The 18,862-nt window shown below is 41.5% G+C and overlaps 1 protein-coding gene across 4 annotated transcripts in view; it reads left to right on the plus strand.

The window, feature by feature from the left end:
- RORB (RAR related orphan receptor B) overlaps positions 1–18,862 on the plus strand; it is a 210,925-nt gene that overhangs the window by 175,426 nt on the left and 16,637 nt on the right. For 2 of the 4 annotated variants that reach the window (XM_039223144.1, XM_039223143.1), the window contains exons 8-10: positions 31–141; positions 3,261–3,373; positions 15,161–15,537. In XM_039223144.1, coding sequence (XP_039079075.1) covers positions 31–141; positions 3,261–3,373; positions 15,161–15,316 — 380 coding nt within the window. In that variant the 3' untranslated portion in view covers positions 15,317–15,537. Of the gene's footprint in view, positions 1–30; positions 142–3,260; positions 3,374–5,076; positions 5,150–15,160; positions 15,538–18,862 lie in introns of those variants that run through there. The other 2 variants (XM_039223145.1, XM_039223147.1) reach the window with 2 other exon arrangements.

The raw sequence follows: 18,862 nt of genomic DNA on the forward strand, positions 1-18,862 counted from the left end.
CTTTCTTACTATTGCCCCATTCTCTTACAGGTTCTGATGACCTAGTGAATGAAGCATTTGACTTTGCAAAGAATTTGTGTTCCTTGCAGCTGACTGAGGAGGAGATTGCTTTGTTCTCATCTGCTGTTCTGATATCCCCAGGTAGGGAGGTCTGAGGCTCTGTCTTTAAAAAAAATATATATATATATGTATATATATATCCTGTCTTTAACATGGATTATACCCCCTAAACGTAGGTAGTCAGCAGAAATTGAAGAGAATTATGTTTGCTTTGACAAGCTTGTGGTATTTATGGACCATTCAAAGGAAGGTAGCCTTAAAATACTTAAAATGACCCATTTTTCCCCACAAGCAAGAGTAGGATGTGTGGTAAGGGTCACTCCAGATTCAGACAAGTAAAAATATTTCTTAACAGATAAATGAGGACAGACAGCGGCCTGAGTTACAGCTAAGTCCTATTTTGATTTTGAGAAATAAAAGACATTAAAAAAAATGCCCAGGAAGTAAAGTGAGACTTAGTAGAAATATATTTAAATGGGAGATTCAGCATGAGGACACAGGTAAATAAAACATACACCTTCTTCTCTTTAAATACCTCTTGTGTTGGCTTCTCCACGTAAATTAGGGATAGTAGGGGATTTAAAAGGAGGCGAGGACAACAGAGAGGAAAATGACTCCATCTAAAGACTGGAAAAGGAAGCATCTCTGACATGGCAGTAGACATTCTAGAATGGGGATCTGTCATCATTTATCTCTGAGACCCTAAACGCTTGACCCCTTAGACCCTCTGTTTCCTCACCTATCAAGTCATAGGGCTGGACTTCATGATAATAAAGATCATGCCTACCTAGCTCTAAAATGCAATAACATACCAAACTTTTCAAAGAAGGTAAGGGGTGACATCTTTAGACCACATAGAACCATAGCAATTGAAATGCTATTTAAAAGTATACACCAGCTCGAGGGGCGCCTGGGTGGCTTAGTCGGTTAAGCGTCCGACTTTCGCTTAGGTCATGATCTCGCGGTTCGTGGGTTCGAGCCCCGCGTCGGGCTCTGTGCTGACTGCCAGCTCAGAGCCTGGAGCCTGTTTCAGAGTCTGTATCTCCCTCTCTCTCTGGCCCTTCCCTGCTCACGCTGTCGCTCTCTCTCTCCGGGAAATAAATAAAAATACTTAAAAAAAAAAAAGTATACACCAGCTCGAAAATGTGTAGATTCCTAATAAATACATGGCTACTACTTCAGCCAGGATGAGAACTCGGAGTCTCTCAGCTGTCTGCTCGGTTAGATTTGGCAGTACCGTTTACAGTTCTCTATTGGAACACATTCCTAATAAGGTTTATAGCCAAGAGCCTCGTTCTTTCTATAAACTTCATCTCAGAGATGAGATCCCTTCTTATACCTTAACATAGTTTTCTGTGGGGCTGGAAGAAATGAACCTTACCTGTGATGGTCCACATTGGCATGTTACTCTGGTGAGGTCTACCAATAATACCAGCTTCTACACTTCCTATCAGTGAGGCTTGATCTGTTTATTTTTAAGTGTTCTGAAGATTTTTTTTTACATTTGCTTCTGTTTTTTATTTAACCACATTATCAAAAATGGAAGTTATCACTTGGCATGTTATCTCTAACAGTTTCTTTTGTGGCTCTGTCTACAATCAAGCTGTTCTTCTAGGCCTCTTTTGGTTTCCCTTTTTTTTTTTTTTTTTTTTTTTTTGAACCCTACCAAGTTTCCCAGGCCTGAACGTATACAGATAAATGGGGGAAATGACAAGAAAGATTTATTTCGGCTAGCAACCGCATGCCAAATAATTTTCCTTGCTGCCATTTTCTCGTTGCATTTGACTGTTTCTATGGGATATAGTTCAATGGAAGACTCACTCCAAGCCTGTGGCTTTGGGATGAGGGAGGCAGCTTCATTCAGGTTCCTGGTTACTCGAAGAACATGTTGCAAAAGTCCACTGACCTTGTTAGGTAGGTTTGTAATAAGCCAGGAAATTCCTAGCAGCAAATACTTAAGACATAGTATATCAAACCTAAATAGTCCATGAAGATAACTGCCCGAGACGTAAGGCAAGCCTGTTGCTTATGGGTCAGAACTCAGTTGGACTATGAGCCTTTTTCCAAAAAGAACACACGATAGACATCAAATTCTGCTAAGTGTGGAGACGGGACATTTCTTATTCTACCTAGTGGAAAATCTTCCAGCCCTGGTAGCAGACTCACCTAAGAGGCTTCTGCACCTCTCAAATACCTCATCTGCCACCCTGGCCTAATGCCATATTCCATAAGAGAGGAAAGACGGATAGATGCCCCGCTCTATCTCGTGCCAGACCCCACCCTTTCCCCAGTTCTTGCCCTAATAGCCGCTCTCTGTTCAGCTCCACATAGTTTAGGGAAGGGAGAGGGAGGGAAGCTTAATTTATTCTGATTGACAATTGTCACTGAGGGCTTTTGTGCTCCCTTACGTAAGGGTTTGCTTAACTGTTGGCTGGACTTGTCCTTACCCTGTCTAGGATTACAGAATTGAGTTTCTCACCTGACCTGAGCTGTGTTCAGATGGATCATTTCCAAGTTCTTTTCCATGAGTATTTGTTCAGCATTTGGAGCCTCTAGATGTCTCTTCATTGAAGCTCCGACCTGAGGCATTGATGCCGGGCTGAATTTAGTCACCATGGTGTATAAAGCTTCTAGGAAGAAAGGAAGGAAGGAGAGTGGGTGGGAGGGAGTGAAGAGAGGGAGGAAGGAAAAGAGAAAAGACTGTGGGATGGGAGAAAGGAAAAGATGAATTATCTTATCCACCATTTTAAAATTCCATGTAGAAAAAGAGCTTAATTAAATTGGGGGGCTTCCATGTTTGAAATTGATACATGTGTATTCTATGAATTATAGCACAAATTTAAAAGGGAAGGGGAGTGTTGAATACCAAAAATATTCCTGTGCAGTAGATTTTCGTGCTTCTATAATTCATTTTCTTCACAAGTCATTAACCTCTACTTTGAAAGAATCTAAGGATATGTTCCCCCAAAAGAGTGAGAGATATAAATTGTCACAGACAATAATAACCATACTGGTGTTTTTTAGAACCATTGGGTCCTTACTTCCATTCTCATTCCCTATGTCACTGTATCTGGCATTACTGTCATCAGGGTATTTTTTATAAAATATGGATGGTTTATGTAAACTGAAACTAAGCACTCATGTAGGTAGGGGAAAAGTCACATCCACTCCCCTCTTACCTAATTCTTTTCCTTTGTCAGACCGAGCCTGGCTGATAGAACCAAGGAAGGTTCAGAAGCTTCAGGAAAAAATTTATTTTGCACTTCAACATGTGATTCAGAAGAATCACCTGGATGATGAGACCTTGGCCAAGGTAGGTCCTCAGATCATAGGCCTGTGGTCATCAAAGGAAGCACAGTGACTAAAAGGGGCAAGTTATAAAGCAAGGGCATTTCTCAGTAGCAACAATTTCTGGAAGTTACCAAAGATGCATAAACATTGAGGTGCCCATTTTAAAAGGGAGACTTGTAAATTATCACAGATTGAAAGGAGAATGACTTTCTTAGGGAAGGATGATAGTGATGGATCTGAACCCCAAGCATAGAAAGACAAAGCAAAGACACCGGGAATGTTTTATCTGAAGAACAAAAGCATGAGGCAAGGGATCAAGCCCTCAGAAATGACATGGGATGAAGGAGGAGACTTCGTGTCACTTCAGAAGTCAGATGCGGGCCAAAGTGAAGAGCAAGTAGATTTTTATTCAAAATCAGAAAACTATAAAATGATAAGAGGGGTGCCTGGGTGACTCAGTCGGTTAAGCGGTCGGGATTGGCTCAGGTCATGATCTGCGGTTCCTGAGTTTGAGCCCCTGTGTCAGGCTCTGTGCTGACAGCTCAGATCCTAGAGCCTGCTTCAGATTCTGCGTCTCCCTCTTCCTCTGCCCCTCCCCTTCTCGCACTCTGTCTCTCTCTCTTATAAATAACGTTTAATGATAAAAATTGCTGATGAGAGGGGTACACCATGGTGAGGTAGTGAGCTCCCTGGCATTGGTCAGATTCTAGTAGATACTTTTTGCTTTCCTCTCAGGTGTCTTGTAAATCAGAGTCCTTCCCAGAGTCGAAGACTAGACTGAGTATTTGTCAATTATCCTTCAGTCCTAATCTTTTCACACAAGATTTGCCCTGGGGTCCCTTCAGAATGGTAAAGGATCCCAGGGGCAAAATCCATACAACCTGCCACCAATTTCTTGGTTCAGCTCAATTACCAATAGTGATCTTTAAGAAGAATACTGGGATGTTTACCGGAGTAGAATTCTCATAAGAGGAAGAAGTAATTTTTCTAATGATTGACGCTCAGCATTATTTTAGATCTTAAAGTATCTTTGATTTCTTAAGAACTGGACTTGTTTAGAGGGTAAGCTACTAGGAAATGGGAGAATATTCGTGGTTACAGATGATAGGAATCCTAGTCTATATTTATAAACAGTAAAACCCTCCCACTTGGCTCTTAAAGTTCTTTATTTTTTTTAAAAAAAGGGGGGGGAGACTATCTGAGATATTATCAGATACGACTTCACAGATACAGAGATGCTTATTTAAAAAACCCTCTATGAATTAAATATGCTGTTTCATTATGGTAACGTTTTATTAAAAGTGAACGCTTCATTTTTACACTGTAGAGTGATAGTTACCTTTGGTAGAACTTTCTACTTTTTATGTGGGCAAGGACAAATCATCTGCTCTCTGCACCTCTGTTTTCTCCAGATGTAAAGCAAAACTTCTACATGCTTTTGGATATACTGGGCAGAAAAGATGGTTATAGAAATATATGCATCTGTTTCTATAATTGCTCTGCAGAGTATACCGTAAATACATCTGGCCAATTAATGGAGGGGGGTGTTTCCTGCATGTGGGATGTCCCAAAGACCTCCTTTAAGATCTGCCATCTTAAAATTAAGGTCTTGATATGAAGATTATCATGTTTTGCTTGTGTACATATGTCTTGAGACTTAAATGAGATATTACAGTGCGTAAATTCTCATGCTTGCCCCATTTTCTACCTCCGGGGGTCCTCTAGGTGGCAGTCGGAGGTATTTGCTGTAGAAATGAGACAGAGAAATTGAAAATGAAAGATATTTAATGGCAAGAAAAAATAAAAATAAAACACTGACGGTGGGTCACCTTAACTCTCCGTTCTCCATCTTTCATGGGTAAAGTACACAGTTCAGTCCTATTCTTATAAAATGTTGTAAAACTGGAGAGAAGAGAAAACGAGTTCGGAGAGGATTGTTTCTTGTATAAAATTCACTAGAGCCAAATGACAAAACATTGCTTCCACAGGTCATGTGTGGATGTGGGGTTTTTGTGTGGCCGCTTGCTTGTAAATCAGCATTTTAACAGGATGCTCTGTGAGCGAGGTGGAAGGTGCAGGAAGCAGAATGAGCACTGGACTCCAGCTTAGCCCAGCCCTGAACTCTGTGGCTTTGGCTGAGTCGGTCTATTTGCCTACGTCTCGGATTCCTCAGCTGTCAAGTGCTGGGGGTGGAGGGAGGGATGGGTAAGTGTCTTAAGTTCCTGATGGCTTTAACCCTGTGAGGACGACAGTGCCATTGACGTACAGGCACGCCCTCTCATCATGCCCACTAAAAGAAATCATCTTATTTGTATCTGAGAGAAACTATTCTATCCTACCCCAGAGCTCATCTTTTCAAAAATGCTCCTTCTGCCTTCATAGCCATGGGGCTCTTCCGCCTCTACTGTGCCTCCGTAACAGTGCCAAGCATTCTTAATATTTGTTATGTGGAGACCCCTTGGGGAGTCTGGCAAATACCATGAAACCCATCTCTAGAAAAATGTGCACATACCCAAGTGTGGTATTCAAGTCCAATGGCTCGGGTTAAATCGGCGGTAGTTGAGGTAGATCTGCCTTCTGTGTGATGTGCAAAGACTATTTATAGCGCCGACCTTTGCCCCTGAAGGAATGTAAGGGACATCAGGTGAGAGGGGCAGGACTCAGACACAGTCATTGGACTTCATCCTGAAAGAACAGTCTCCACCATACTTCCGCCATGCTCACTTCCTGAAATTACACTTCAAGTAGCAGTGCCTTATACTTTTGACCAAACTTGGACCTAGAGACGGTATGAAAATTCAGGAATTCTGTATCCATTCACTAGAAGATTTCAATCCCAATATAATATTCATTTTGTTTATTTGTTTGTATTTTTAAAAAACCTTTTAAAGAACTAGTTTCCTTTCCTTATCAGCATAATGATTGTATGTAACATATTTATAATAAACCATCAGAACCACTTCCTGGCTGAATGACCCTGAAAAAAGTGGCTTAACTTCTCTGGGCCTCAATTTCCTCATTTGTAAAATGTGACAAAGGATAGTGTCCAGGTGATGTGGTTACTGTGAGGACTAAATGATACTAAGTACAAGCAAGTTGCACATCCATAATAGGTTTGGTGTGTAAGTGTTATTGTGGTAGTTGTGGACGGAAGAAATTCTATTTTGGCAGGGAAATTTTTATTGGAAAGGTGGTATTTTTGAGTTAATCACTAATGGATGAAAACAAAAAAATGGAAGTTGGGGGCACCTGGGTGGCTCAGTTGGTTAAGCATCCAGCTCTTGATTTCGGCTCATGGTTTGTGGGATGGAGCCCCACATTGGGCTATGGGCTGACAGCTCCCTGTCTCTGCCCCTCCCCTGCTCATGCTTCCTCTCTCTCTCTCTCTCTCTCTGTCTCTCAAAATAAATAAATAAACATTTTTAAAAAATGGAAGTTGGAGGTTGAGGAGATGGAGTTTGGCATTCTAAGTGATGGGGGAAATGACAAGAAGTAAGAAAGTATAAGGTATGTTTGAACTATGAATAATAGATCTGTCTGGATCTTGGATTTGAAAAGCCAGGAAACAAGATGACACTGGTCACTTTCACTAAGCTCATAAAAATAAAAATTTTTTTAAAAAACCCACAACATGTATATTTTTAAGCTCCATCTGTTCTCTGAGTTTCACTTTCCCTGTCTAGGAAATGAGTAGGTTGGACTGGATGGTCATTAAGGTCCCTTCTATAGAATGTTCTTTGACTCCAAAAGAGAAAAAACAAAGCTTGCTCCTGACATCTTCTTTCATCCTCCAATACTCAGTGCAGTATATTCATTTTAAGGACTTTTTAGAAGTTCAGCCGTTACAGTTAATAAAGAAATAGACTGATTTCACCAAGTATTTTTTAAATGTTTTTAATGTTTTATTTATTTCTGAGAGAGAGAGAGAGAGAGAGAGAGAGAGAGAGAGAGACAGCATGAGCAGTGGAGGGTCAGAGAGAGAGGAAGACCCAGAATCTGAAACAGGCTCCAGGCTCTGAGCTAGCTGTCAGCACAGAGCCCGATGCGGGGCTCGAACCCATGAACTGTGAGATCATGACCCGTGCTGAAGTCGCAGGCTTAACCAACTGAGCCACCCAGGCGCCCCTGATTTCACCAAGTCTTGAAGCTTCAAGGTCTTAAAGCTACAGTGATTTAGCTTAGGATGATATTCTGGCCCCAGAGCTGCAAAGTGCACAATGTTTATGAAGCCCACGGCCAGAGCTCAGCATTCCTGTCAGGCCTTCAACCCGGGCTCCATCACCTTGTGCTTTGGGTGCTGTGGTGACTCAGTCTGAGATGTTTACTTCCTGGGAAAGGACTGCTGTGGGGGATTTCCTGTTCCTATGGTGTGCTCTTTCCACTCAACTAAGACCACCATGTCCACCAGGGTGCAGTGACTATTTGACCTGCAGACTGGTGACAATTCCATTCTCTGGCCCCTGGGCTTCCGTTATTACAAGTCATTAAATCTGCCATTCTTCTTGCTCAGACCAGAGGACAGAGGGTGAAGGAGAAAAAGGAGCCAAACTAGTTCGAGCCAGATTGTGGCAGCACACGCATGGCCAAAGGCAACGCTTGGATCTGGATGACCTGCTCACATCCCAGCCCTAAGCTAAGTGCAGCCTCTGGGTCAGGGCCATAGCTGGAGTCTTGTTTGATAAAGTCTTCTCCAGCCCAGCCCCTACTGTTGAGTCTCCTGGATAATCAGAGTTGTCAAATATTATTAGGTAGTATATTTACTTTTCGTAGCACTACTGGAAAGACATGCAACACTCCTCAAGGTATGTTCTTGCCCAAGAAGTTTAAAAGAAACTCCATAACAACACATGTCCAATGGTAAAGCATGGAGAGCTCCCCGGGGTAAGTCGACCCCCAAGCTCGCTCATCTCACCATAGGCAGAGATGAGAGGGAGTGCCATTTTATTTTACCACAACTTCAGCGAGTACCGTGCCTTCAATTCACTTCTCCAAACAGCGTTCAATTCCTTGTCCTTTGTCATGCACTATAGATGGGCCACACTACCCTTCTGGGTTTTTTTTTTTTAAAGATACAGCTCTGTGCTAATGGAACTCCTAATTCTTCTAGAATATGGAAGAGTCTAGTTATTATGCTAAAGCTCAGAATGTCTCTCGCTCGTCTCTTTCCTCCTATTCTTGGATAGCCAAGAAGTTCTTACCTGTCCTCTGTGGCTTTCTCTCTTCCAGTCACTCTTTCTAAGCCTTTGCTGCCAGTGAAGATGTCCCACCACATCCCTTCAAGCTATAATGTAGTAATCTAAGTTTGCACCATGTTAATGAAAACACAGTAGAGCGCTCAGGTCAACTGTGGAAAGAGATTGTCCTGAACAAGAAGAATGGTTGCACCATGTAAAATCTGTTTCTTTGAGGTTCATTTTCTCAGATCTGGAAGGCTCTAGCCTTCCCAGAGAGAACTGTGATGGGTTGAGCTGCGAGAGGTAGAAGCCAACAGATACACTAACATCTTAAGTCTCTTTCTAGCGTTAACAGCAGCAAAACTGTGTTGTCAACATAGAGAGGGAAGCTTCTCTTTCTGCTATAACAGAACCAAGGTATTAAATAAAATCTTACAGGATGGAAGGCTTAGACAGCCCTGTTTCACATGTTAATAAATTGAAATTTTACCTGAAAGAAATCATTCCTGGTCACTCTCACGTTAATGGTGTGCTTTTGATTTATATTTAGAATCAAAACAACCACCTTGATTCACAGATAGAGTCTATGAAGCAAATCCTGACTGGGAGATGAATGAAAACTGCACGGGTCACTTACATTGATCTTTGGTGCTTTCTCAATGAGGTCAAAATAGGCTAGATGCTGGCTGATAATGGAATGTTTATATCTACAGCCTGCTTTCTTCTTTCAAGACACTAGCTATTATACTAGAATTCTTAATAGGTGGCTTTAGGGATTTGGGGTCAATTTAATCTTTAAGAGCAGCCTGTCCAGCAAGCACTTAAGGAGCCCCTACCCAAATGATGAGCCTCTTCATTCCTCTTTCTATTTGGCTAGGAATTTGTTTCATACTTCAGAATTCCTATGCTTTCTTGGGTGCCTGGGTGGCTCAGTCCGTTAAGCGTTCAACTCTTGATTTCAGCTCAGGTCATGATCTCATGGTTTGTGGGACTGAACTCCATGTTGGGCTCTGCACTGACAGTACATGCTTGCTCTCTCCCTCTATCTCTGCCCCTCCCCTGCTCTTTTCTTTCTCTCTTGCTCAGAAATAAATATTAAAAATGTTTTCCATGTTTTTTAAAGTATAACACATGCTGAAAAGCTCTTAAATGATAAGTAGATAGCCCAATGAATGTTCACAAAGCAAACAGCCACGTAACCACTGCTGGGGTGAAACCAGGCACCCCAGAAGCCCTATTTAAGCTTCTCCGGCTTCCTCACAATGGTATTTATGCTTGAAAATAACCCAAGAATAGGCAAAACTATAGAAAACAATTCAGCATGTCATTCAAGATTTTAAATTCCGAATCCATAGCTTTCTTCTGGGGTAGTTTTCCACTTCAACGTATGTTTATTATGAGTATGTTCTCTGTGCCAGATGCCAGGGAGAAAATGGTGATAACACATGGTGTTGGTCTTGAGCAGTTTCCTTGCAGAATTCCTGTGAAGGATCAGATTATTTTGGTCCATTTCAGAGTCTCAGAGTTTGCTGGCATACACTACATGTCTAACACCCAGAAATTCCAGGGGTTCTCCATTAGACGAATGGTCTGTGAATAAAAAGAGAGGTCTTAATGCAACTCCTCACCCATCAAGTTGGAAGTTAACATATTCATTAGAAGTCTTTGAGAGCAAGTAATAGGAACCAACTCACACTAGCATAAGCAATAAGGAAAAAATAATAGATATATCTCGTGGAACCTAAGGATAAGAACTCAGCCACCATTCCGGGAGGCACTGGAACAAGGAATCAAAAAGCTTCATTCTTCTCTCTCCCTGAATACCAGCTGAGTCTGCTTCCTTGGTCCTCACGGTGAAATACAGCTAGTTCTCGGCTTATTCTCTCACTTGAAGTGTCTGCTACATTTAGAAAGTGCATTGCTGGCTCTCAGTCCAATTCCAGGTTCCAACCGCAGCTGAATCAGTGTCCGCTGCCACTTTAGTAGGCCAGTTCAACATGGATGCCAAGGATGGGGTGAGGATGGGCAAGGAGAGCTTACGACCTGACACATATCTCAAATTCGCTATGCCAATCTAATCCATGTGTCTAGGTCTAGCTAAACATAAAGAAAATACAGAAATAGCAAAATAAAAACTAAAGAAAAGCAAATGGGCAAGTGAGATGGATATATTTAGCCTCGCTTGATATGCCCTGTGTTTATCAGGGCTTCTGAAGTTTCTCCCCCTTTGGTCAAACCACTGTTGGCTTCCTGCTTCAGGTTGGAGGGCATCTCGAAGGCCGGGAAGCCCATATGAACAAAATCACTAGTTTTAGCCTCTGCATGTTCCATTTTTCCACATCCAACGTACTGGTTATAAAATTGTGGATTTTCTGATAAAACCACTCCCTGGAAAGAAGCATAGGATTATTCTCTCTTCTCCAACAGCTGCTTTTTCTTCTTGTAGATCCCTGTAGGTATAAGCTAAAGCTTCTTTCCTATAGGAAAAGCTTGGTCATAAGACAGAGATGCGTGTGGAAATGCCTTTTTCTAGACCCTCTTTTTACCCCTGCTATGGGAATTATTTAAACATGAAGACATTTCATGATGATTTGAAACTGACTACCCCCTCCATCTCCAAATGCTTCTGGATCACCTCCCCGGCTGTTTAAAAAGTTGTTGAGCCATTAACTGCTGCTGAGGCTGCTCTAAGCTCCCTTTGAAATGGGGGTTCCCCAGCTGTGGTACATAATATTAATGAGCAGTAAGTGACTGCCTGCTGCTTCCTGCACCAGGCCCTTCTGGGCTCTGACAAGTGCTGCTGCTGTATCCACGTGGCCTCCTGGCCCTTCGTGCCTCTGGAGTGATGGATGCCCCTGTAAGCAATTCTATTTCCACAGCTGATTAGATGCCTTTAAAACAGCCTTTTCCAAGAGCATGCAGGTTAGAGAAGCTCTTTGCTCAAGCAGCCCCACTGCCCTTAACAAAAAGTTATTCTCACCATCTGGCCCATTATACAGATGAGCAGCAGGGACAAGATCCAGTTCCCATAAAAGAGGGAAGAACTAGAACCCAGACCAGACATTTCTTACACCCCATTTGGAGCAGGAAGGAAGCGAAGAGTCCATATTCACTTTTCCAGGCCAAACACATGGCTAAATATTTCCAATGCAAATGAGCAACTATAGAAGGGTCATCCTCTTATGCATTTAATTTCTCATACCTCCCCTTCACTGAAGGAAAAAAAAATGTTTTGAGAATTATATAGGATCCTACGTTATACGTCATAGTTTGTTAAATGAGCAAGTTATTTTAATTGCTACAATAAAATGATCATCAGTATGATGCTGTCTTTTCATTTCAACAAAAGTAAATGGCTGATTTCCCCATACAGTAATACATGACTCAATTTTCGGTGCTTGATTAAGAGTTAAGTTGGATTCTTGCCCCTGATCAAGCATAACCTCGACTATTCCTCTCTTGGAAGGAAGCATTATGTGGGAATGGAAACATCACACCTAATACGTATATGGCCACCATGTGCCAGGCACTGCTATAGACAGTTTGTGTTGACCCAGGTAACCCTCACAACAATCCTCTGAGGTAGAGACCATCTGATGGCTCAAATAGCTGAGAAGATAACTGACTTGTCCAAGATCACACAGCTGTAAATAGCAGGTCCAAGATTCAAATCCAACAGTCAGGTTTTCAAACCGATAGCTTTTGTTTTTGTTTTTGTTTTTGTTTTTTAATCACTAGGCTAATCTCTATGTTGTATTTGTGTGTCATAGGGAACTCAGGGAATCCCATTACTAGTCGCCCAACAAACTAACAGAGCTAGGCAAACGGAACCTCCCCTCTCTGGGAATGATTCTGCCTCTGTCTCCTGAAAAGGAGCTAACTTTCCACCTGGCTCCCAGGACTGTTTCAAATTTGATACAGAATTTATTTTTCAATTTTGAAAACTAGTTGTAAATTTATAAGATTTCAACCTTTGTAATAGTTCTTTTTAAGTTTATTTATTTTGAGAGAGACAGAGACAGGGAAAGTGGGGGAGGGGCAGAGAGGAAGAGTGAGAGAAAGAATCCCAAGCAGGCTCCATGCTGCCAGCACAGAGCCCCACATGGGGCTCGAACTCATGAAACTGTGAGATCATGACCCGAGCCAAAACCAAGAGCCAGATGCTTAACCGACTGAGTCCCCCAGAAATACCTATAATAATGTTTTTTAATGTCCGTTCCATGGACCCAGTCCATCAGCATCCGAGAGGATGTTTGTTTCAAACATGGAGTCTCAGCTCCACCTAGACTTACAGAAATAGAATCCCTAGGAGTAGATCCCAGGAATCTGCATTTTTAGGAAGCACCCCAGTGATTCTTATGCAGAGTCGAGGTTGACAATCAATATAGAATCGCATCTGGAAGTTTCAGGAGCTCTGCATATCATCAGTTCAACTGCAGATGATTATAGAAAGCTTTCAAAGCCTCTCTGCATTCAATAGCTATTTCAGGGAGACTGTAATGTATAAGAAGTGGTCCCAATTGTTGTGTCTCCGTCTGTGTGAACCAGCTGGTTGAGAGAGCTTGAATAATTTCCCAAGGGACTTTAGCTAAGTGGACACTGGTATAATCTTTACCTATGAAAATACGGAAAAGACACCATTTCCTACCCTGGACCCAAAGTGACTCTTTCACAGTGTGTTCTGATCATCTTTCTTGCCTGCTGAAAACCCTTCCAAAGAGCTTTAACATCGACTTGCATATTCTAGTCATGTCCATCTCTCCAGCTTTTCCTTCAAACCTGCTCATCCATACTGCTCAATTCTCCCAGCGTGCTAAGCGCCGCAGCATCTTTAGGCCTGGCCCTGCGGCATATCATGCACTCCAACGTCTATTTGACTCTTGCTCTTCCTTCAGAGCTCAGCTTAAGTGGCACTTTCTCAGGGAAGCCTTCCCTGGCCTGACAGAAGAAGTCAGAACATCCAGTTATCTACCACTTCCACATCATTCCTGCATGGCACCTGCCGCAGGTTTTCAGTCTGCTTTTGACTGCGTGGTAACATTATTCACATCTGTCTCCACACGCTGGCTGGAAGCAAAGAACCATACTGCCTCGAGCATTTTGGTGTCTAGCAGAGTGTCTGCTACAAGATTAGGTAACTCATAATGTTAGAAAGAAAGTCTTGATTCTCAGTCGAAAATTTAACGTCCATTCTATAAACCAAGATTTCACACTTCTTATTTCTACCCCTATCATTAAATAGCCATGGAAATGGAAAGTCTACACCCCAAACTTCTTTACGTGTTCTAGGTCCCTTTACAGAGTATGTCAACAGCTCTATTCCTTATGCTATTTTTGAATTGCTCATAGTGTGGTTATATAGTCATGAGTTGTTAAAAGGAAAGTTAAGGAATGTGGAAATTTCTGATTTTGAAGAGCCACAAAGTAACTAATTATCTGTTTCCTCTTTTACTTCAAAGGCTGAAATGGATTCTTATCACAGAATAGGGAAGGGGGCACAGTGAGCCTATTGATGATTAGATGGGGTTTATTTCATTTTATTTTTATCGTCACTTTCAAATGTACCTTTGGTCAGCTATATAAACTATCAGGCTTATCTTTTCTGCGAATGTTCTCTATACGAAAACACAGTATCTGATTCCAACAGTAATTTGATCACAGTGATATTTGGTTTTAAGCTAATTTTGACATGAAATGATGAATTCTACGTGTTCCTAAATTCTAAATATGTGAAAAGCTAGAACTGCTCATCTTCTGCGATCTTTATAGCATTTTTCAAACTGTGGACATTTTAAAATGTCTTCTGGGTATTTGAACTAAAAAAAAATCACACCCTGCGTAATACATATACATCAAAACCCATCAATTGTAAGTGGATATTCTCCCCATGAGTTTCGTAAAAAAGCAAGTGCCAGGGGCCTCCAAAATTCTCTCTTGATTAAATATAGGATTCATTTTATGCATTTCAGTGGGAAAGAGCTAGAAAGATTCAGGCAGGCTAGTGAGCCAAGCAGTCCTGATAATTCTGGATCCCATCTCGTATAGTTTAGGCCCTACCTTTCTTATCATCACCTTCCAAAACTGAGAATCTCATGGTCATATGCTAAAACTCTGTGGGGAAATAATAGATAATATTAGCTACCAATTGTGTTTCACACCTATAGTATACTTACCACTTTTATATGAATTCCCTCAGGGCACACAATATGAGTAGGCCCATTTTACAAATAAGAGAGCTGAGACCGAGTATTTCACAGCCACACAGCCATTTAGCTATTTTGGAACCAGGATTCTGACTCAGTCAGCCTGGCGGCAAAGCACCCACTCGTATCGATTAAACTCGACTACCTCCCATACACACTTTATTTAAGAGCAGTGACTCAGGAAGCTTGGCCCTGCTGGCTTGCTTTCTCTATTTTCCCAAGGGGGTTGGGGGGTGCATTTTGTTTTGTTTTGAGAAGAGAAGCTGCAAGTGAGCCTTCCTTCTTTCTGAATATCTTTTCCCAAAACGATTTTCCTTCATCGAAGACCAGGAAGGACCCTGGTTCAGAAGGCAGAACACTAATGAGCTTCCCCCTTTTGTCTCCTCCCTGCCCACCTCCCCCCACCCCATCCCCCATCTCCGGACTCCGCAGTTAATAGCCAAGATACCAACCATCACGGCAGTCTGCAACTTGCACGGGGAGAAGCTGCAGGTATTTAAACAATCACATCCAGACATAGTGAATACACTCTTTCCTCCATTGTACAAGGAGCTCTTTAATCCTGACTGTGCCACCGTCTGCAAATGAAGGCATCGAGAGAACTATCTCCTAGTCATGGAATGCGTCACCGTTAAGACAAAAGCAATGTGTTCATGAAGACTTAAGAAAAATGTCACTACTGCAACATTAGGAATGTCCTGCACTTAATAGAATTATTTTTCTTCACCGCTACAGTTTGAAGAATGTAAATATGCACCTGAGTGGGGCTCTTTTATTTGTTTGTTTTTGAAATGACCATAAATATACAAATATAGGACACTGGGTGTTATCTTTTTTTTTTTTTAATTTTATTTTATTCGGGTATGTTTTGGGAGACAACTGTTTATAGAATTTTATTGTAGATAGGTATGAGAACAGAGCGGTACTTTACATGGTTACTTTTCCTGTTAATTGTTCAAATATAATTTAAGAAAATTCCACTTAATAGGCTTACCTATTTCTATGTTTTTAGATAGCTGATGCATGTGTAAATTTGTAGCTATCTTGGAAAGCACTGTGCATGTATGTAATAAGCATATAATATCTTAGAATATTATATATGACTATTACTTATACATGCACATGCACTGTGACCTAAAATCCCATACCTACTAGCAAAGGAGGTTCAGTCAGGCTCTCTTATAGTATTTACCTTCTGTGTTATATGTTACCTTTATGTTAGACAATCAGGATTTTGTTTTCCCAGCCAGAGTCTTCTACTATCGTCAATGGCAGGATGGTACCAATTCAGAAATACGTCTACAAAGGAATAAATATAATGCACAGCCTCTGTATAAGAACTCTGTTTCTATCAATGACATCAAAGCCTTGTCAGGATGGTAAATATCGGAGGGGGGGGAAGGTGAAATATTTGGAGCCATTTTCCTGTTTTAAGAATTCGGCCACAGATAATATTGTGGAGTCCAGGACTCTTTTGACCAAACAGTCACCATTTCCTATTTTTCACCAGGACACATAAAACACTTTTTTTCTCTTTGGATTTCAGGTGGGGAAAGAAACAGATTTTGGTGCTCACCGTGTTGTCAGCAGAGAAATGCAGTCTGTAGGTCTGACCACCAGCAGTTTTTTTCCTAATAAAATTAGAATCACAGAGGAAACCAGAACCCAGGGCCCCGATGCCATTTCATGTAGACATTTTTTCTCTATCCTGTTTTGTTTTGGTTTGATTTTTTGTGTTTTTAGGGGTTTTTTTTGGCAACGAAGAGGTAGAAAGAGCTTATACAAAGTAAAGACATAGTTCTTTATATTCATTCTCTTTGCTACGTGTGTTAGAAAAAACAGCAATAAAGAGGGAGGCAGGCTTTGATACGTCCTTCTAGCAAGGGGTCTCTGATTTCTCTCAACTCCAAAGTGCTCTGCTAAAAACACAGAGCAAGAACGCGACAGATAACAAAACCACACCAGAGTTATTCCATAGAACGGATACACCCCAAAGCCAAAACTATTTCCTATGCAGATTGCAACTAGATCATCTGTCTAGCCTGGGATTCTTTTATTTTAGCAACTTGTCAAAAACACAAAGTACAAGAGGTTTGGAGAATTAAGACTTCCTAGTAGAAGTCTCACCTCTCTACCTGCTCCTCAAGCAAACCGAGTACCAGAAAAGCATAAACCCCGAGCAGCTTGTTCTGCCTGGGCTCCAGATGCCCTATGCCTTCGATCTTAGCTGATTCAAAATTAAGAGTTTTTAAAAAAGGAAGTGGGAGCAGAGCTTCGTGTAAAAGACAATGACATTCACACTGTCCTGTGAGCATAGCCCAGCAGCCAGCTCCCGAGGACCCGCCCTTTTCTCCTCGTCAAACACACACACACACACACACACACACACACACACACACACACCTGCTCGGGAAAGTTTCCATCAGTGGAAACCTTGATTTCCCTTTAATCTCTGATGCTCTCCTGAAGTTACATGGTCTTGAGAGCATTCTCCGCGAGGCCACGGAACCCCTCGCTGATGATCAGACAGTAGTGCTAGTCTTTTCTCTAGAAAACAGAGCCTTTTTCCACCTCATGATTGATGAATTCTAAACCAATGGGGAAAAACAAAAAGGCTTTAAAATAATGACTCTCTTTCTCAACTACTGTTATATTCAATTAATTTAACTACATTGAACCAAATTACCTTCGGTGTCTAAGAAGACAGCTGCAGACTGCTTGTTATGTGGCTGTAGAGACTCAGTTCTTTTTGGTGTAAATGTCACTCCTGCTAGCTCTTTGTATAAAGAATTAATTCCAAGAGTCATATTTCCTTCTAATGGAAAGATTACTTTACTGATTGCTAGGAAAACAGGGTAATGGAAGGCGCTCAATTAAACCAAGCCGTTTCCAAATGCAGTGTATGTTTTATGATTGGCTTGTGATAGGCAAAGCTCAACGTGTCTACTTGGTGTTTCCCTTTGAGCTTTGAACTTATGTCAAACTTTGTTTTCATTGTTCTGTTGGCCTAGTGTTTTCCATCGTCTGCCTGTAATTCTTGCTCAGTTGCAAAGGGGATCATTTGTTTCCTCCAATTTACCTTAGAGGGTTTAAATTGGCTCTGTTGATGAAGTGGCTGAGAATTTTTTCCTCCCTTGTCCCATGGGTGATGTAGGAAAAGGATTGCTCCCCACATTTGCCTCAGGAGGTCCCGGATTTGAATGTTTGTCGTTTCTACTAGTGTAAGCATTTCACTGGGACGACATGAACCTTTTGAAGCCAGGGGACAGGAAGCAGCTAGCGACTGAACCGGAACAGAACGGTGGAAACCAGTACACGCTCAGCCCACTTCGGCTGAGAAAAGAGATTTCCATCTTTCGCCACAGTCACCAAATCTGTCTCTTAAAAGACCACACCGAGTCACATTTTCATGGTAACGACAAATGCCTTTAAAAGCTGCCTTTTGAACATCTCCTGTGACTACATCTCAAGGTGTTTTGAAGCTTTGGTAAGAACGCCTTTCCTTACCATATGCAATCTTTGTCCCTTCCCTACGAAGACTCACAAATATTCACCACACCTTCATGGTAAAATAGGCACTGGAAGAAAGAATCCATGATCTGTATGTTTCATTTCCTGCTTCGTAAATGACAATCACTGCTTGGCGCAGATATTGCACTGTAACCACTCAGGGATGTTTCATTAAAAAAATAAAACAAAAAAAAAAAAAAAGAAGGAGGGGCAAAAACAGGAAAATGACAACAAAACGTAAATGGCACAAATTAAATATGCCGATGAGAGAACCTCTCTGACAAGGCTTTCAAAATAGGAGGCAGTAACTTTTGTGTTGTTAACTGTTTGGACTTGTTGAAAAGTTGCACACAAATATGGACAACTTACTCTCATTTTCTGAAATCTGCTAAGAGCCAAATAATCCAGCCACCCTATTAATAGGAATATGTCTCTTCCAAGCAGACCCAAGCTTCCTCTACAAGTCTTAAGCAAGAAAAATAAGTAGTCTGAGTGGCATTACCTAAATCTGACAAGGGAGATAAAGCTGTGCGAATTCAAATTCCACTGTATCTGTGATCTGTGATTTTGGAGGGAATGTAGGAGGAGAAGGGATTCCAAATTTGGTTTAATATGTCATGCAAA

The sequence above is a fragment of the Hyaena hyaena genome, unplaced genomic scaffold (genome assembly GCF_003009895.1).
Source record: "Hyaena hyaena isolate Hyena2069 unplaced genomic scaffold, ASM300989v1 scaffold_1284, whole genome shotgun sequence".
Lineage (NCBI taxonomy): Eukaryota > Metazoa > Chordata > Mammalia > Carnivora > Hyaenidae > Hyaena > Hyaena hyaena.